Genomic DNA, 21,672 nt, shown 5'->3' on the forward strand with positions numbered 1-21,672 from the left:
AGCTTTTAGAACTACCCCTTGCAAAAACAAGATGCAAATTTAAATTATAGTACACACACTGAAATTAATTGCTTACAAATAGAGTAGTAAATGGTCGGATGAAAGAGAAGGTATGTAGCAAAGGTACAGGAAACATTAAACATATTAATATCAACTATTTAAAGAAAGCACGCCTATGTAAACTAAAATATGTAATTAGTATATTCAGTCAACTGTACCTTCACGCAGGCCTGACACCACAATGGCACTCAAAGTTTTCATATCCATCCAAGTGTCATTATCCTCCCTCTGGAACTGAAGGCGGTAACTTATAATAATAATGTTATTAGATCCATCATCTTTTTCACGTGTCCAAGCTGAGAAACTCACTAAAACTGAAGTCTGGTTTACGACGGTCACTGACGGCGGAGTTCGCAGACGAGGTAAATCCCAAGGTCTTTTACCTATTATATATTGAAAATCAGTTTTAGCCACCAAGACACAACACTTCATAATATAGGCAGACATTAACAACAATGACAAAATATTACCACACTTAAGGCTAGACTTGAACACGTACACAGCCACAAATTTATGACGAAGAATCATGTGAGAGGAAAGTCATTAATATATTTTACAATAAGAAAATTAATGTAAATCCTGAGATGTTTATACAGAATTCCCATTAACTCTATTAACTGTGATACAAACCATACCCCCGGCCGGGATTGAACCCGCGGTCATAGAGTCTCAAAACTCCAGCCCGTCGCGCTAGCCACTAGACCAGCTAGCCACAATAAGATTCATCCAACTAGGTATATTTCTACACCATAGGAAAGTTAGCACAGGCACCTCTGTGACCACAAATGCAAGTTTTTACAGACGAATCTCCAGCTAGCGTGGCCGTGACGAACTTCTAGCTCAAGTCCCTTCACTGCCGTCAACATGACTTAAGAAATCGTAATGACACGATTGCAAATAAACCATACCCCCGGCCGGGATTGAACCCGCGGTCATAGAGTCTCAAAACTCCAGCCCGTCGCGCTAGCCACTAGACCAGCTAGCCACAATAAGATTCATCCAACTAGGTATATTTCTACACCATAGGAAAGTTAGCACAGGCACCTCTGTGACCACAAATGCAAGTTTTTACAGACGAATCTCCAGCTAGCGTGGCCGTGACGAACTTCTAGCTCAAGTCCCTTCACTGCCGTCAACATGACTTAAGAAATCGTAATGACACGATTGCAAATAAACCATACCCCCGGCCGGGATTGAACCCGCGGTCATAGAAATATACCTAGTTGGATGAATCTTATTGTGGCTAGCTGGTCTAGTGGCTAGCGCGACGGGCTGGAGTTTTGAGACTCTATGACCGCGGGTTCAATCCCGGCCGGGGGTATGGTTTATTTGCAATCGTGTCATTACGATTTCTTAAGTCATGTTGACGGCAGTGAAGGGACTTGAGCTAGAAGTTCGTCACGGCCACGCTAGCTGGAGATTCGTCTGTAAAAACTTGCATTTGTGGTCACAGAGGTGCCTGTGCTAACTTTCCTATGGTGTAGAAATATACCTAGTTGGATGAATCTTATTGTGGCTAGCTGGTCTAGTGGCTAGCGCGACGGGCTGGAGTTTTGAGACTCTATGACCGCGGGTTCAATCCCGGCCGGGGGTATGGTTTATTTGCAATCGTGTCATTACGATTTCTTAAGTCAACTGTGATACACACAGAATAGATGCGAGTCACAAATTTACCGTAATTTTCAAATTAAATATTCGTATATTTCATCTTTCGCACATCCGACCCTGCAGCGCTGTGGCCCTTGTGGGTTTAGCGCTTAGTTTAGATATTAAAAATAGAATTAATAATTAAACTAAATAGTGACTAAAAACATACCACTACAAAGATTGTCATTTTTGCAACTCCTTTTGCATGTTCCGCTTACTGGGTCACAGTCGTTGTCTGAGCAGTAGTGACAAGGCTGGGAACAGTCAGCACCATACCATCCTTTACCACACCCTGTTAGATTACACCCGAACCATAAATGTCAAAACAAGGAAATACATTAGCAACACTACGATAACAAAACACATCAAGGTAAATATATTGAACAATAGCCTTAAGATAAACTAGATTACAAAGAGAGAAAGTATTATTATAGTATTTTAGAGAAAGTATAAAAAAACAAGTATTTCAAACAACAGACAATAAGACAATATATGAGGAATTTAACATCACACAAAAATTGGAATTAAACAGTTAATTCCAAAACTGAGAAGGAAAAGACAAATAAATAATTCAACAGTAATTAATAACACGACTCGTGAATATAAACAAAACTTTGAACCAATAGATTAAATTCAAATTCAAATTCAAATTCAAAGTTTATTCTCTATAAGGATTACAATGCTGAGTTTACAGAAATTTGGTTATTGTTTGGTTTACATGTAGTAAAATTGTGATTACAGAGTGTACCACTAGAACGCTTAGCATGGCTAGGCATTTCGGGCATACTTAGTTTTATTCTTAATTGTAAAATATTACAAATTATGAGGTAAGTTGGTATTATGGCTAAGTGACTAAATACTAGTTTGTGAGTTTAGCAATGTGAATGCTTTTGTTTTGGCACAGGACATAGTTTCAGTATTGGAGTATCACAGGATTCATTATTTTAAGACTGAGATTAATATTTCTGTTTATGGTCAAATGAGTGAGTGAGTGTAAGTGTGAACCACCAGGTGGTATTCGTGTAGTTAGTTGACAGGGTGTATCAGGGAGATAAGATGTTTTCTAATGGTAGTTTTGAAGGTGATGAATGTGTCTGCAGTTCTAGAGTTCTCAGGTAGGGTATTCCAGATTTTAGGGCCTTTGACATACATTGAATTTTTGTAAAGGTTTAGTCGGACACGGGGAATGTCGTAGAGATGTTTGTGTCTGGTGTTATGCCTGTGGGTTCTGTCACAACTATCAAGAAAGTGTTTTAGGTCAAGGTTGATATTGGAGTTTAAGGTCCTGTAGATGTAGATTGCACAGTAGTAAGTGTGGATGTACTGAACTGGGAGCAAGTTTAGATCTATGAAGAGTGGGGGGGGGGTGTTGCCAGGGATGGGATTTAGTGATTATTCTTACTGCAGCTTTTTGTTGGGTTATTATTGGCTTTAGGTGTGTTGCTGCAGTTGATCCCCAAACACAAATAGCATAGGTGAGGTATGGATAAATAAGTGAGTGGTATAGTGTGAGAAGGGCATTTTGCGGCACGTAGTATCGTATCTTGGAGAGGATCCCAACCGTTTTGGATACTTTTTTGGCTATATGCTGGATATGGGTGCTGAAATTCAGGTTGTTGTCAAGGTATAAGCCTAGGAATTTTCCCCCATTATTTCTGGTAATTAGAGTGTTGTCAATCTTAATGTTAATTCGTGCATCTCCTGCTCTGCTACCAAACATAATATAGTAGGTTTTGTCAGTGTTAAGCGTAAGTTTATTGGCTGTCATCCAAGTCGATATTTTAATCAGCTCCTCATTCACAATGGTGTTGAGGGTGGCAAGATTAGGGTGAGAGATGACATAAGTCGTGTCATCAGCAAAGAGAATGGGTTTCAGGTGTTGGGATACGTTTGGAAGGTCATTGATGTATATGAGGAAGAGCAGGGGACCAAGGACACTTCCCTGCGGAACTCCAGTATCAAGTGGCCGTGTTGCTGATGCTGTGTCTTTAATGGTGACGTACTGATACCTATTAGTAATGTAAGATTTGAAATAAGCAAGCGCATGGCCTCTTATACCGTAGTGATCAAGTTTGTGGAGTAGGATGTCGTGGTCTACTGTGTCAAAAGCTTTTCTTAGGTCAATAAAAATTCCTAGTGGATATTCCTTATTTTCCAATGCTGTGTAAAGCAGATCTAGCATTTTTATGATTGCATCATTAGTGCTTTTATTTTTCCTGAATCCAAACTGGCAGGGGTTGAGTATGTTTTGAGCCGTTATAAATGAATACAGTCTCCTGTGCACGAGTTTCTCAAAGATTTTGGATAGCAATGGTAAGTTAGATATTGGCCTATAGTTGTTTAAGTCTGTAGGGTCACCACCTTTATGTATTGGTGTAACCCTTGCCATCTTGAGTAGTTTCGGGAAGGTGCTAGTCTCTATTGACTTGTTAAAAAGTAATAAGAACATAAGAACATAAGAACGAAGGAACACTGCAGAAGGCCTACTGGCCCATGCGAGGCAGGTCCAAGTCTCCTACCGGCTTAAGCCAATGCACCCAACCTAGTCAGGTCAGGTCACATTGACTTAAGGGAGGAACACGGCAACCGACCTGGTAGCACAAGCTATCAGGTCTAACTCACACCCACCCACATCTACTCATGTATTTATCCAACCTATTTTTAAAGCTACACAACGTTCTGGCCTCTATAACGGTACTTGGGAGTTTGTTCCACTCATCCACAACTCTATTACCAAACCAGTACTTTCCTATATCCCTCCTGAATCTGAATTTTTCCAACTTAAAACCATTGCTGCGAGTCCTGTCTAGGCTAGATATTTTCAGCACACTATTTACATCCCCTTTATTTATTCCTGTCTTCCATTTATACACCTCAATCATATCCCCCCTAATTCTACGTCTTTCTAGAGAGTGCAGTTTCAGGGCCCTTAGTCTATCCTCATAGGGAAGGTTTCTGATACATGGGATCATCTTTGTCATCCTCCTTTGTACATTTTCCAGAGAATTTATATCCATTCTGTAATACGGTGACCAAAACTGTGCAGCATAATCTAAATGAGGCCTAACCAAGGATGTATAGAGTTGAAGAACAACCTGAGGACTCCTATTATTTATGCTTCTTGATATGAAGCCAAGGATTCTATTAGCTTTATTGCGAACACTTATGCACTGTTGTCTTGGTTTCAGATTACTGCTAACCAGAACTCCTAAATCTTTTTCGCAATCCGTAATATTAAGATCTACATTATTTAGTTTATATGTGGCATGGTTATTGTCCTGTCCAACATTTAGAACTTTGCATTTGTCTATATTAAACTGCATCTGCCACTTCTCCGACCACTGCATTAGTCTATTCAAATCTTCCTGGAGTGCTCGAATGTCCTCGTCAGAATGAATTCGACGGCCTATTTTGGTGTCATCGGCAAACTTGCCGATGTCGCTCTTTATGCCCTCATCTATGTCGTTTATGTAGATTGTGAACAGCAGGGGGCCCAACACTGACCCCTGTGGAACACCGCTCGTGACGCTTCCCCACTCTGATTTCTCCCCATTTATGCAAACTCTCTGCTGCCTATTTGTCAACCATGCCTCTATCCAGGAAAAAATTTCTCCTCCTATTCCATGTGCTTTAATTTTCCTCAATAGTCTCTGATGTGGGACCCTGTCAAAAGCCTTACTGAAGTCCATATACACAATATCATATTCATTACCATGATCTACCTCCTCAAATACCTTAGTGAAAAAAGTTAATAAATTCGTAAGGCAGGAACGCCCCTTTGTAAAACCATGCTGAGATTCGTTGATTAATTTATGCTTTTCAAGGTGGCTACGAACTGCCTCGGCAATTATTGATTCCATAAATTTTCCCACTATGGAGGTTAGGCTTATTGGTCTATAGTTCGAAGCTAAGGACCTGTCACCTGTTTTGAAAATAGGTATCACATTTGCCATTTTCCACTTATCTGGCACCATGCCAGTTTGTAGTGATATGTTGAAAAGATTAGCCAAAGGTGTGCTAAGCTCCTCTTTACATTCCTTTAGAACCCTTGCATACAGTTCATCAGGGCCTGGGGATTTGTTAGGTTTTAATTTATCTATTTGCCTAAGGACCATGTCACTTGTGACCCTAATAGTGCACAGTTTATTATCGTCCTGTTCTACATAATTTATCATTACTGGAATATCGCTGGTATCCTCCTGTGTAAAAACTGAGAGGAAGTATGTGTTAAAAATTCTACACATGGGCCGCTCGCTTGTACAGTAATGGTGGGACATGAGACAGATTCCCCGAGTTATTTTTAAGTGACTTTATGATCTCAATGACTTCCGTGGGCTCAGTTGGTGCAAGATAGAAGGAATTAGGGAAATTTCCATCTAGGTAGTCCCCGGCATGGGCATTGGTATGTGGGATTTTACTGGCGAGATTAGATCCTATGTTTGAGAAGAAATCGTTTATCTTGTTAGCTGTGTCAGTGGGATGTAGTGGTGTTTCATTAGGTTTAGTTAGGACAATATTCTTGGTTTTTCTCAGTTTGTGGGTCCCTAGAATCTGAGAGAGTGTTTTCCAGGTCTTTTTTATATCTCCTCTAGTGTCTGTGAATCTACTGGAGTAGTATAGTTGTTTGGCTTTTTTTATCACTTTGGTGAGAGCTGATGAATAGTGTTTAAGAGTATCTTTGTGTATTAAGCCCGGTCTATATTGCTTTTCATATTGGTGTTTCTTGTCAATGGATTTCAGAATGGTGCTGGTTAGCCATGGGCAACCAAGCCGTTTGTTTGTGATCTGTTTTGTTTTTATAGGACAATGTTTGTTGTATAGTCTAAGTAACTTGTTAAGAAAAATGTCTGTCCAGTCATCAATACCATTGGCCTTGGAGAATTCTGTAGGCCAATCAACAGTCTCTAGGTCAGCTGTGAACTTCCTTACTGAGGCCTCGTCATGGAGTCTAAATGAGACTTTGTTGTATTCAAGTGGTGGTTTACTAATGTTTGTCAGGAGGAAGGTAGGGTAGTGGTCTGTAGTGCTATCTGTGATTATCCCTGATTTAAGGGGGGCTAGTATATTGGTCCATATGTGGTCTATTATGGTTGCACTTGTCTCAGTGAGCCTGGTTGGTTTAGTTATTGTTGGTATGAGAAGTGTGTTGTTCATATTGTTGATGAAATCAGTTACAGGCTGATCATCTAGTAAGCCAAGGTTGATGTTGAAGTCTCCAGCTAAGAGAAGGTGGTGCTTATTCATTTGTCTGGTTGTTATTAGTGACTTTAATTTCTCACTGAAATTTGGGATGTTTGTGTGAGGTATCCGGTAAATGGCACCGATTGTTATAGGCGTCTTAAGGTTTTTACAGTAAAATTAGCAAAAATGTATTCCCCATATTCATCACTAAAGCAAGTGGTGCTAAGACAAGATAATTGGTTAGAGTAATAGATTGCAATACCACCCCCAACTTGGTTTGTTCTGCAGTTGTGAATTGCTGTGTATCCTGGTAGAGGGTAGATATCTATTGTGTCCTGCTTAAGCCAGGTCTCAGTAAGAATAATGCAGGAGAAGGGTGTCTTTAGTGATTCAAGGAGTGCTAGGAGGTCATCATAGTGTTTGCTTAAGGACCTGATGTTGTAGTTAAGTACTGATAGACTTTTAGCATTGTTTAGGATAGTGGTGGCTTGTGATGCTGTGTAATAAAGGCAGTTACTTTCCAATAGGTTTTGATTGGGTGTCAGATTATGGAGGTTTAGATCAGGGTCAACGTGATCAATCATCTTCTAGGTTTAAATTATGGTTATTTATATCCTGAGTTGTGTGTTGAGTTCTAGTACTGATATCTGTAGTGGTAGGAAGTTTGGACAAGTATATAGCTAGAGTATTTTGGTCATGTAGGGTATATTCACTACTACACATAATGAAGTTGATGTTGTCTATGTGTTGTGCTGGAATGAACTAAAGTACAACTAGGTATAAACTAGTAATATAAAAATACAAATTAAAAATAGAACAAGACTCTCACTTGTAATTGCACTAAGGTCTAATAATGACTTTTGTGGAGTCTATGTTTTGAGCTAGAGTGAGCTAAAGTACAATAGGTTTAATCTAATAATATAAAAGTACAAATTAAAAATAGCACTAGTCTCTCACTAGTAATTGCACTATGGTCTAATATAGTGAATTTGGTATTGACTATGTATTGAGCTAGAAAGAGCTATAGTACAACTAGGTTTAGTCTAATAATATAAAAATACAAATTACAAATAGCACCAGTCTCTCACTAGTAATTGCACTATGGTCTAGTATAGTGAATTTGGTATTGACTATGTATTGAGCTAGAATGAGCTAGAGTAAAACTGTGATTAATCTAATAATATAATAAAGGAACAAGACTCTCAATTGTAATTGCACTAAGGTCTTATATAAGTTGTTTACAAGAATTAGAGTATAATTAGATTTAAATTGATAGGATAAAATACACAAATTAAGGTAGCAAAAGAATAATAAAAAAAAATGATAAAAATAAAAATGGCAATGACTTGGTTATAGTATGCTAGTAAGATGGTAGACAGGATGATATAAAAGTTGTAGTTGAAAATACTAGGTTAAAAAAGTATGGAATAAAAATGATCAATAAAAGAAGTTTACAATAAGTTTGATCAATATAGTTTAAAGTAAAATTGGGCAATAATAGGGATTTAGAATAAAATTGGGCAATTGAGTATTTTTTAAAGTGAGGCAGAATTATTGAAGACAAGTTATGGTTAGTTTATAAAAAAATAAGATGGAACAGTGATGTGGTAAGTTGTAAAAAAGGAGATAGATTCTGTAGATATTAAATACAATTAAGACTATGAGGTAGAATGGTCGTTGAATACAACAATGACAATTAAAAGTAGTTGGAGTATTAGAATTTTAGGGGGGCACAAATTTATGACAATATAACACTAACAGTGGACTATGGGTATTATCTGCACTTTACTCTGATTCTGTTAGTCCTGCCTCACTTAGGAATGTTTTAAGGTCATGTTCTGTGGAGATGAAGTATCTCTTCCCAGTGGGCTGTTTCCTAACTGCTATTTTTCCATCCCTCACAAAGCACTGGTGGATTTTTTGGGCATAGCGCAATTTTCTTAGCCGATAAAGAAGGTTTTGTCTCGTTTTGGTAAGGCACTCATTGACGTAAACATCTTCAACCCAGGTATTAACTAGAGATTGAAGAGAGCCAGAAGATAACATGATATTCAAACAACCCACGAACAAAATTTAAATAAAGAGACAAGAAAAACAAATGCTTATAGAGAGGTAACAAATAAGAGTAATTTACAATCAAATTTCTTATTCAGCTTTGTAAATAGAAAACTAAATATGAAAACAAAATACGTACAAAGCATCATAGTCAGGGTTATCAGATTACAGGAAGAAATATGTGTGATACAAAATATGAAGTACCAGAGTATATTTACAATAGAAATAAGAAGATCTAACAAGGTAGACTTGAACCCTTAATAACCAATAGACATAGAGGCAACTGAAATGACAAAAAAAGAAATGTGACCAATACTGAATGATGACAAAAACAAAGCAGGTCTAGATAATATCAACTTGGGTATTGAAAATACTGGTTGTGCACAACAGCTAAGATGTCCATTCCGTTTTTTCATAAAGGAAACTGGTGGAAAAACAGAAAATGACTATTATTGTGCTTGTATGTATTTAACAAATAGGACTGGGAAGACCTTCAAATATAATAATAATAATAATAATAACAATAGTTGCAAAAAATCTTAGAAGGTAGTTTATAAATCACCTGGTAAGCAAAAATTTGTGAATTATCAAACAGTTCAGCTTCGGATCAGCAAAATTGCACGATGTATATCCACTCTATTAAGCTATTGCCATAGACACAAATTGTATTGATAAAAAAATGGATGAACAGATTGGAATTAAAAAGTAATGCTCTTGATAGTTCCCCATGAAGAAATATATTTTAAATTACAAATCAGGATAAATAATAGGCTAATTGTTGCAATAGCCTACTTTTTTTTTTTTGTAAGAAAGTTGCAAATAATGTAGAGAAAAATAAAATGTTCCATTGAAAAAACAGTAACATCATCGAAGGTCCTACAATTTTCAGTACATGTCATTTTGTTTACTTTATATACCGGCAGATGATTTGCATGAAGGAATGAATAACAATATGAACATGGTCATGTAATATGCAAACAATACTATGCAATATTAGAAATCAAAATGACTTGTAGATGCTTTGAAGAAGAATTAAATAAATTGAGTAGATTAAGTAATAAATAAAGGATGGAATTTAATTAATGTAGACAATTGTGACATGAAAATGGCAAAAAAGTATAAACAGGTCACATGAGTATCGACTCTGTACAATAAAAATATACTGAAAACACAGAAAAACAATTATGAGTAATTATAGACAAGAGACCAAAAGATCATATGATTTCAGTATATAAAAGTTCTGTGTTCAAGTAGCAAACTTCAGAATAACATTAAGATATGTGGATGGTGAGCTAGATCCTTTTTTAGGTTTTTTTTTCTGCAAAAGGGTCACCCGGAGCCCATCTAGAATGTGTTGTACCTTGTTCACATTAACACTCACCTCCCTGAGCCTCATTTTGCCTCGGTTCATACAGCAGTACTCACCTAATTGTGGTTGCAGGGGTCGATCAGTGACCACTTGTTCCTGCCAGCACCAATGGGACCCACGGTGTGCTCCAGTTGGCAACACACCCCAAATCTATATTCTAGTTTCACTTGCATCTTGCTATTCTCACTTCTATCCCAAACTGCACCAAATAATAGAAATATATAACCATGTAGTGACTACTGGTTCCGTATAGTAAATTTTGTCTATTTCACCTAGAGAGAAATAGTCTTAACTGACCTCAACTCAGATCCATGCGGCACCTTGACCCGTTGACTCATGAAGTTTCCCATTACTGCATTTATCACAGTTTCTTTGCATATTTCTGATCCTCTCTGTGATTCCCAGTACTCATAGACTCTTCATAAGTAAAAACTACCACGATCAGTAGTTTTTTTTTCAGTGCGATAGTTGCTACACGATTTGTATCACTACCCATTAATTTTCCTCATATCCCTATCTCGGCCATCTTGTGTTCATTGGAGTATTTTAAACTGATGTTATCTTCGATCCTTCTGTCTCCACTGTCTTTGTCACAAAGTCTTAAAAGTCTCCACACTTATTATATTCTTGTAGTAGTGTTCCCCACCCTCCCGCCTCTCTCTTCTTACTATGTGATATTTCTCTAGAAATATTGTATATGTTAACACTTGTGAATTTCTTCAGTATTTCTGTCATATCTGGGTTTGCTTCTCATAATTTCCCTTTTATCTCGCAGCATATTTGCAATGTCATCTGCATTGTGTACCATACATTTAATTTTTGTATATATAATTTTTGGAGATGCCGGAAGCAAGGGGTTAGTAACCCCTTCTCCTGTATACATTTCTGAATTTAAAGAAAGGAACTTTCATAATTCTTTTTAGGTCACCCTGCCCTGGAGGGCAGGATTTTCATTCATGAATGGCATTAAGAGCAAAGTATAGGGCAAGAAGCATTGTTGGTCCATGGTCCAAATAGTTGTGGAGAGTATCTAGGCTGCTGTGGGATGTAATTGATGTAGACTGGTGGGGAAGAAGCGGAGATGGCATGAGTGTGGCTGAGATATAGGTGTGGATTGAGGCAAGATATAGTGGCAACTGATGGATGGATGGATGGAGAGGAGTAATAAGGGTAAGGATTGTTAGTAGGGAAATCAAGGGTTATTCATTTGTGTCCTGTCTTCTACCAGTTCTTTTCCACCCTGGATGGTAAAATCTGCGTACATTAAAATATGGTTATAAGTTCGCATTATCTAAAAAACAAATTCAGCTTAATCTGAAAAAATAAGTGATTTACTTATCCTGCAGAAGGGTCCCGTATATCCAGGGGCACAAGAACAGCCATAGGGTTCAGGAAGACACATCGTCAAACCCAAACATTCACCATCTGTCATAGTGTTGAAGCCAAGAGTGCTCTTCTGACAACTAAGCTGACACTGACTCCCAAACGTGCCAGGGTCACAAGCTATAAAAATAAATAAATGCTAGAATAATATGCATTTTGATACAAACTTGTTATTTTTCAAATGCAATATATATATATATATATTTTTTTTTTTTCAACAAGTCGGCCGTCTCCCACCGAGGCAGGGTGACCCAAAAAAGAAAGAAAATCCCCAAAAAGAAAACACTCTCATCATCATTCAACACTTTCACCACACTCGCACACCATCACTGCTTTTGCAGAGGTGCTCAGAATACAACAGTCCAGAAGCATACACATATAAAGATACACAACATATCCCTCCAAACTGCCAATATCCCAAACCCCTCCTTTAAAGTGCAGGCATTGTACTTCCCATTTCCAGGACTCAAGTCCGACTATATGAAAATAACCGGTTTCCCTGAATCCCTTCACTAAATATTACCCTGCTCACACTCCAACAGATCGTCAGGTCCCAAGTACCATTCGTCTCCATTCACTCCTATCTAACACGCTCACGCACGCTTGCTGGAAGTCCAAGCCCCTTACCCACAAAACCTCCTTTACCCCCTCTCTCCAACCCTTTCGAGGACGACCCCTACCCCGCCTTCCTTCCCCTATAGATTTATATGCTTTCCATGTCATTCTACTTTGATCCATTCTCTCTAAATGACCAAACCACCTCAACAACCCCTCCTCTGCCCTCTGACTAATACTTTTATTAACTCCACACCTTCTCCTAATTTCCACACTCCGAATTTTCTGCATAATATTTACACCACACATTGCCCTTAAACAGGACATCTCCACTGCCTCCAACCGTCTCCTCGCTGCTGCATTTACCACCCAAGCTTCACACCCATATAAGAGTGTTGGTACTACTATACTTTCATACATACCCTTCTTTGCCTCCATAGATAACGTTTTTTGACTCCACATATACCTCAAAGCACCACTCACCTTTTTTCCCTCATCAATTCTATGATTAACCTCATCCTTCATAAATCCATCCGCCGACACGTCAACTCCCAAGTATCTGAAAACATTCACTTCTTCCATACTCCTCCTCCCCAATTTGATATCCAATTTTTCTTTATCCAAATCATTTGACACCCTCATCACCTTACTCTTTTCTATGTTCACTTTCAACTTTCTACCTTTACACACATTCCCAAACTCATCCACTAACCTTTGCAATTCTTCTTTAGAATCTCCCATAAGCACAGTATCATCAGCAAAAAGTAACTGTGTCAATTCCCATTTTGAATTTGATTCCCCATAATTTAATCCCACCCCTCTCCCGAGCACCCTAGCATTTACTTCTTTTACAACCCCATCTATAAATATATTAAGCACCCATGGTGACATTACACATCCCTGTCTAAGACCTACTTTTACTGGGAAGTTGTCTCCCTCTCTTCTACACACCCTAACCTGAGCCTCACTATCCTCATAAAAACTCTTTACAGCATTTAGTAACTTACCATTTATTCCATATATTTGCAACATCTGCCACATTGCTCCCCTATCCACTCTATCATATGCCTCTTCTAAATCCATAAAAGCAATAAAAACTTCCCTACCTTATTCTAAATACTGCACTAGCCAAGGACTCGAACCCATGCTGCCTTGGCCTGCCTCATGGTGGGCGAAAACTCATGACGCCCTAATCCACTGGACCATACAATCCTTAAGAGTAGCGCACCCAGCGGAACTGAGTGTTGTACTCGCTACCCAAGGACATACGATGGTGTGGATGACTCTAGGCTAATTTCATTCTAGTATTTTATATTATTGTACCCACGAACAAGTGGTATGATCAATAATATATATATATATATATATATATATATATATATATATATATATATATATATATATATATATATATATATGTTATATATATATATATATATATATATATATATATATATATATATATATATATATATATAAATATATATATATATATATATTTTTTTTTTCAACAAGTCGGCCGTCTCCCACCGAGGCAGGGTGACCCAAAAAAGAAAGAAAATCCCCAAAAAGAAAATACTTTCATCATCATTCAACACTTTCACCACACTCGCACATTATCACTGTTTTTGCAGAGGTGCTCAGAATACAACAGTCTAGAAGCATAAACATATAAAGATACACAACATATCCCTCCAAACTGCCAATATCCCAAACCCCTCCTTTAAAGTGCAGGCATTGTACTTCCCATTTCCAGGACTCAAGTCCGACTATATGAAAATAACCGGTTTCCCTGAATCCCTTCACTAAATATTACCCTGCTCACACTCCAACAGATCGTCAGGTCCCAAGTACCATTCGTCTCCATTCACTCCTATCTAACACGCTCACGCACGCTTGCTGGAAGTCCAAGCCCCTTACCCACAAAACCTCCTTTACCCCCTCTCTCCAACCCTTTCGAGGACGACCCCTACCCCGCCTTCCTTCCCCTATAGATTTATATGCTTTCCATGTCATTCTACTGTGATCCATTCTCTCTAAATGACCAAACCACCTCAACAACCCCTCTTCTGCCCTCTGACTAATACTTTTATTAACTCCACACCTTCTCCTAATTTCCACACTCCGAATTTTCTGCATAATATTTACACCACACATTGCCCTTAAACAGGACATCTCCGCTGCCTCCAACCGTCTCCTCGCTGCTGCATTTACCACCCAAGCTTCACACCCATATAAGAGTGTTGGTACTACTATACTTTCATACATTCCCTTCTTTGCCTCCATAGATAACGTTTTTTGACTCCACATATACCTCAACGCACCACTCACCTTTTTTCCCTCATCAATTCTATGATTAACCTCATCCTTCATAAATCCATCCGCCGACACGTCAACTCCCAAGTATCTGAAAACATTCACTTCTTCCATACTCCTCCTCCCCAATTTGATATCCAATTTTTCTTTATCTAAATCATTTGACACCCTCATCACCTTACTCTTTTCTATGTTCACTTTCAACTTTCTACCTTTACACACATTCCCAAACTCATCCACTAACCTTTGCAATTTTTCTTTAGAATCTCCCATAAGCACAGTATCATCAGCAAAAAGTAACTGTGTCAATTCCCATTTTGAATTTGATTCCCCATAATTTAATCCCACCCCTCTCCCAAACACCCTAGCATTTACTTCCTTTACAACCCCATCTATAAATATATTAAACAACCATGGTGACATTACACATCCCTGTCTAAGACCTACTTTTACCGGGAAGTAGTCTCCCTCTCTTCTACACACCCTAACCTGAGCCTCACTATCCTCATAAAAACTCTTTACAGCATTTAATAACTTACCACCTATTCCATATACTTGCAACATCTGCCACATTGCTCCTCTATCCACTCTATCATATGCCTTTTCTAAATCCATAAATGCAATAAAAACTTCCCTATCTTTATCTAAATACTGTTCACATATATGCTTCAATGTAAACACCTGATCTACACATCCCCTACCCACTCTAAAACCTCCTTGCTCATCCGCAATCCTACATTCTGTCTTACCTCTAATTCTTTCAATTATAACCCTACCGTACACTTTTCCTGGTATACTCAGTAAGCTTATTCCTCTATAATTTTTACAGTCTCTTTTGTCCCCTTTCCCTTTATATAAAGGGACTATACATGCTCTCTGCCAATCCCTAGGTACCTTCCCCTCTTTCATACATTTATTAAACAAAAGTACCAACCACTCCAACACTATATCCCCCCCTGCTTTTAACATTTCTGTCATGATCCCATCAGTTCCAGCTGCTTTACCCCCTTTCATTTTACGTAATGCCTCACGTACCTCCCCCACACTTACATTCTGCTCTTCTTCACTCCTAAAAGATGGTATACCTCCCTGACCAGTGCATGAAATTACTGCCTCTGTTTCTTCCTTAACATTTAAAAGTTCCTCAAAATATTCTCGCCATCTACCCAATACCTCCATCTCCCCATCTACTAACTCCCCTACTCTGTTTTTAACTGACAAATCCATATTTTCCCTAGGCTTTCTTAACTTGTTTAACTCACTCCAAAATTTTTTCTTATTTTCATTAAAATTTCTTGACAGTGCCTCTCCCACTCTATCATCTGCTCTCCTTTTGCACTCTCTCACCACTCTCTTTACCTTTCTTTTACTCTCCATATACTCTGCTCTTCTTATAACACTTCTGCTTTGTAAAAACCTCTCATAAGCTACCTTTTTCTCTTTTATCACACCCTTTACTTCATCATTCCACCAATCACTCCTCTTTCCTCCTGCCCCCACCCTCCTATAACCACAAACTTCTGCCCCACATTCTAATACTGCATTTTTAAAACTATTCCAACCCTCTACAACCCCCCCACTACTCATCTTTGCACTAGCCCACCTTTCTGCCAATAGTCGCTTATATCTCACCCGAACTTCCTCCTCCCTTAGTTTATACACTTTCACCTCCCTCTTACTTGTTGTTGCCACCTTCCTCTTTTCCCATCTACCTCTTACTCTAACTGTAGCTACAACTAAATAATGATCCGATATATCAGTTGCCCCTCTATAAACATGTACATCCTGGAGCCTACCCATCAACCTTTTATCCACCAATACATAATCTAATAAACTACTTTCATTACGTGCTACATCATACCTTGTATATTTATTTATCCTCTTTTTCATAAAATATGTATTACTTATTACCAAATTTCTTTCTACACATAGCTCAATTAAAGGCTCCCCATTTACATTTACCCCTGGCACCCCAAATTTACCTACTACTCCCTCCATAACATTTTTACCCACTTTAGCATTAAAATCCCCAACCACCATTACTCTCACACTTGATTCAAAACTCCCCACGCATTCACTCAACATTTCCCAAAATCTCTCTCTCTCCTCTACACTTCTCTCTTCTCCAGGTGCATACACGCTTATTATAACCCACTTTTCACATCCAATCTTTATTTTACTCCACATAATCCTTGAATTAATACATTTATAGTCCCTCTTTTCCTGCCATAGCTTATCCTTCAACATTATTGCTACTCCTTCTTTAGCTCTAACTCTATTTGAAACCCCTGACCTAATCCCATTTATTCCTCTCCACTGAAACTCTCCCACCCCCTTCAGCTTTGTTTCACTTAAAGCCAGGACATCCAGCTTCTTCTCATTCATAACATCCACAATCATCTCTTTCTTATCATCTGCACAACATCCACGCACATTCAGACTTCCCACTTTGACAATTTTCTTCTTCTTATTCTTTTTAGTAATCTTTACAGGAAAAGGGGTTACTAGCCCATTGTTCCCGGCATTTTAGTTGACTTTTACAACACGCATGGCTTACGGAGGAAAGATTCTTATTCCACTTCCCCATGGATATAAAAGGAAAATTAATAAGACCAAGAACTATTAAGATAAAATCAAAGAAAACTCAGATGAGTGTGTATAAATAAATGTGTACATGTATGTGTAGTGTGACCTAAGTGTAAGTAGAAGTAGCAAGACATGCCTGTAATCTTGCATATTTATGAGACAGACAAAAGACATCAGCAATCCTACCATCATGTAAAACAATCACAGGCTTCGTTTTACACTCACTTGGCAGGACGGTAGTACCTCCCTGGGTGGTTGCTGTCTACCAACCTACTACTACTACTATATATATATATATATGTTATATATATATATATATATATATATATATATATATATATATATATATATATATATATATATATATATATATATATATATATATTTATATATGTATGTCGTGCCGAATAGGCAGAACTTGCGATCTTGGCTTAAATAACAACGCTCATCTTGCCATATAGGACAAGTGAAAATTTGTGTATGCAATAATTTCGCCAAAATCATTCTGAATCTAACGAAATAAATATATTTCACTGTGTTTGTTTAGTATTAAATTATTGTAAACAAATCTAAAATATATTTAGTAGGGTTAGGCTAAAATAAATTGTTCTTGTTATAATAAGGTTAGGTAAGTTTTCTAAGATTCTTTTGGTGCAAAATTATATTTTTTTACATCAACATTAATGAAAAAAATATATCTTTAAACGTATAAGAGAAAATTTCAGAAAGGACTTAATTTTAAATGAGCTCTTGCTAATTGACCAGTTTTACATATTCGGCACGACATATATATATATATATATATATATATATATATATATATATATATATATATATATATATATATATATATATATATATATATATATATATATATATATATATATATATATATATAGTCGGACTTGAGTCCTGGAAATGGGAAGTACAATGCCTGCACTTTAAAGGAGGGGTTTGGGATATTGGCAGTTTGGAGGGATATGTTGTGTATCTTTGTACGTATATGCTTCTAAACTGTTGTATTCTGAGCACCTCTGCAAAAGCAGTGATAATGTGTGAGTGTGGTGAAAGTGTTGAATGATGATGAAAGTATTTTCTTTTTGGGGATTTTCTTTCTTTTTTGGGTCACCCTGCCTCACTTATACATAATCACTGTCTTTGCATAGGCGCTCAGATACGACAGTTTAGATGTCCCTCCAGATTGCCAGTATCCGAAACCCCTCATTTAAAGTGCAAGCATTGTACTTCCCGTTTCCAGGGATCAAGTCCGGCTAACCGGTTTCCCTGAATCCCTTCACAAAATATACCTTGCTCACACTCCAACAGCTCGTCAGGCCCCAAAAACAATTCGTCTCCATTCACTCCTATCTAACACGCTCACGCACGCTTGTTCGAAATCCAAGCCCCTCGCCCACAAAACGTCATTTACCTACTCCCTCCATCCTTTTCGAGGACGACCCCTACCCCGCCTTCCTTCCCCTACACATTTATACGCTCTCCAAGTCATTCTTTGTTCCACTCTCTCTAAATGACCAAACCACCTCAACAACCTCTCTTCAGCCCTCTTACTAATACTTTTAGTAACTCCACACATCCTCCTACATTCCATTCTTTGTTTTAATATAAACACTTGATCTACACATCCCCTACCCATTTTAAGGCCTCCTTGTTCATCTGCAGTCCTGCACTCCGTATTACCTCTAATTCTTTTAATAAATCCTACCAAACACTACCTGGTATACTCAGTAAACTTACTCCCCATAATTTTTGCAATCTCTTTTGTCCTCCTTTCCTTTATAAAAAGGAACTATACACTCTGCCAATCCCTAGGTACCCTCCCCTCCTTCGTACATTTATTGAACAAAAGTACCAACCACTCCAACACTATATCCCCCCTATTTTTAATATTTCTGTCATGATCCCGTCAGTTCCAGATGCTTCACCCCCTTTCATTCTACCTAATGCCTCACGTACCTCCCCTACACTCACATCCAGCTTGTCTTCACTCCTAAAAGATGTTATACCTCCCTGACCAATGCATGTTACACCTGACAATGTGTTAAGAAAGGAAGGTATCTACAGAAACAAAGCCAGGACAGAGTCATGTTAGGAAAGTATTACAAGTAAAGGCCCAGAAGGGAAGATAGATTTTTCAGAAGACCAGTTAACAGGATGGCTGTGATCTATAAAATGTTTAAAAAAACATTATTGATAGTGTCAAGGTGACACTGAAAATGACACATTGGAACTGGAAGATAGTTCCCATGATGGGTAAAAATGTATGCTACTACCTTGTTGGCAGGTGGGACCATGGAAACCTGGAGCACAAAGACACGAGCCCGTCACTGCATGACAGACGCCACCATTTTCACAGTCTGGACACCAAAACTGGCAATCCCGGCCATAACGCCCAGCCTCGCACTCTGTTAGATAATACTACATAAGTAAAGAAATACCTGCGATTCTACATCAAGCATATTTTGATTATCTTACCATTGTACTAAATTCTGAGAGCGCTAACAAACTCTGTTTTTCCAACAGGTCAAGCTGGGAAAGACTTTGTATTATATACCCGGGAGGGTATAAGTAATCCCGGAGGATATAACACTGGAGGATGTAAATAACCCCAGAGGATGTAAATAACCCCAGAGGAAGTAAATAACACCGGAGGATGTAAATAACCCCAGAGGAAGTAAATAACACCGGAGGATGTAAATAACCCCAGAAGATGTAAATAACACCAGACAATGTAAATAACCCTGGAGGATGTAAATAACCCGAGAATGTAAACAACCCCGGAGGATGTAAATAACCCCAGAAGATGTAAATAACACCGGAGGATGTAAATAACCCAGAGAACGTAAACAGCATGGTAAATTACATCCTCCGGTGTTACTTATACCCTTCAGGGTTAATAATACAAAGACAGTCTTTCCCAGCTTGACCTGCTGGAAAAACAGTAATCTGTGAATCTCAATATGTCATTTATAAAACTTAAGCATATTCTCCCCTCAGAGGAGGTTCCTTGATGCTGGTGAGAGGCTCTTGATCTAAGGAACTGGACCTGTGCTCCAATTCCTTAAATCGAGTCTTGATGCCTTCCATTCCCCCCCAGGCGTTGTGTGACCCCGACGAGTTTAGCACTCTCCCATGAATGTAATAATAATAATAAAGCATTTTCAATAACATTTTACATCAGCTTGTAGTTTGCTATATTTACTCATAAAATAATAAAACATTTGTTTGCTAATGAATAAAAAGTCACAACACCGAGGCTGGAACAATACACTTATAACCTGCACTTATGAGACCGAAACTTATAACGATGTTTCGGTCTTGGACCGAATGTGCGGGTTATTTATGTATTTCGTTGTCAGAAACAGCTAGACAACCTCAGCAAATTTCTTTCCTTAATATTGTGTAAATTCTGGCAAAAACAATTATTAATGTATATGCTGGTAATAATAAATTAACTAGACACATTACCATCAAGTTGTAATTAGACTTGTGCATAAGATTTCTGATTTTAGTGGAAAAAGCAGATTACATACTCCCTCAAAATATTGCAACTGTTGCACAGTTGTCCTAATTAAGAAATATGTCTGCATTAATTCCGCATTTATGGTAAATATAATATATTAGCACAGTACTAACAAACATTTGTAATATGTACGAGTGTTTATGAGAAGCCTCGTGATCTATTCACTTGTTTAGTACTGGGATTTAATTCTCAGATCAATACCTTATTTTAATTTTATTAACAAAATTAAATACACCACATGCAGAGAATTAATAACAATAATAATAATAAAGCATCACGCTGATAAAACTTACCTCGGACAATCAGGTAAAAATAAGCACCTTTCTTTGCAATATTTGCAGCTGCGTTTTTAAGTTTCTTCTTAATTTGAGTATTACCAAGAATGTATATTCCAGCATCTCCCTGAGTAACTGGGTTGAAGGTCAGGGGAAGTGTAACACTGACACTACTCTCATCCTCGTACTGCCAGCCATCAGGAAGTCTGCGAAAATACACTTCAGTATGCGCACCTGTCTTGTTCATGGACACTTGCAAGTATTGGCCTTGACTTGCACGAAAGGTGCTCTTCTCCGCAATGTAGGTTTCTGTAGAGACCAAACATGTCATTACCGATCAATATGCACTAAATAAATATAATTTACTTTTATCTCGTATTACTGTTCATTATTAATATACTTAAAATATTAATTAACTTACTGGTCGTATATTAGTTGATGAAAGTACTGAAATAATTGTATCAAAATAATTCCATTATTTATGAATTATTACCATAATCAAAACTGTAAGGTTCATTTAACCATGAATCTACAGTGTTTAAATTTTGAACAAAGAGAAGGAAAATAAAGAGGAAAAGAAGAAAGATAAAGAAAAGATGACATTGGTCTTCTTTCTATGGTGGAGGGGGGGGAGATAGAGAAACGGGGGGGGGGAATGCAGTATGACTACGATAACTATGAAGAATCATCTGGAGAATTCTGAA

General features: G+C 37.8%; 1 protein-coding gene across 2 annotated transcripts in view; it reads right to left on the bottom strand.

Annotated features, from left to right (window-relative positions):
• LOC128689536 (receptor-type tyrosine-protein phosphatase kappa-like) overlaps positions 1-21,672 on the bottom strand; it is a 169,723-nt gene that overhangs the window by 89,386 nt on the left and 58,665 nt on the right. For both annotated transcript variants that reach the window (XM_070086110.1, XM_070086109.1), the window contains exons 10-14: positions 20,987-21,277; positions 19,444-19,575; positions 11,648-11,815; positions 1,877-1,999; positions 219-443 (exon numbers count right to left, since the gene is read on the bottom strand). In XM_070086110.1, the coding sequence (XP_069942211.1) occupies positions 219-443; positions 1,877-1,999; positions 11,648-11,815; positions 19,444-19,575; positions 20,987-21,277 (939 nt within the window). The remainder of the gene's footprint in view (positions 1-218; positions 444-1,876; positions 2,000-11,647; positions 11,816-19,443; positions 19,576-20,986; positions 21,278-21,672) is intronic.

The sequence above is a fragment of the Cherax quadricarinatus genome, chromosome 18, assembly GCF_038502225.1.
Source record: "Cherax quadricarinatus isolate ZL_2023a chromosome 18, ASM3850222v1, whole genome shotgun sequence".
Classification (NCBI taxonomy): domain Eukaryota; kingdom Metazoa; phylum Arthropoda; class Malacostraca; order Decapoda; family Parastacidae; genus Cherax; species Cherax quadricarinatus.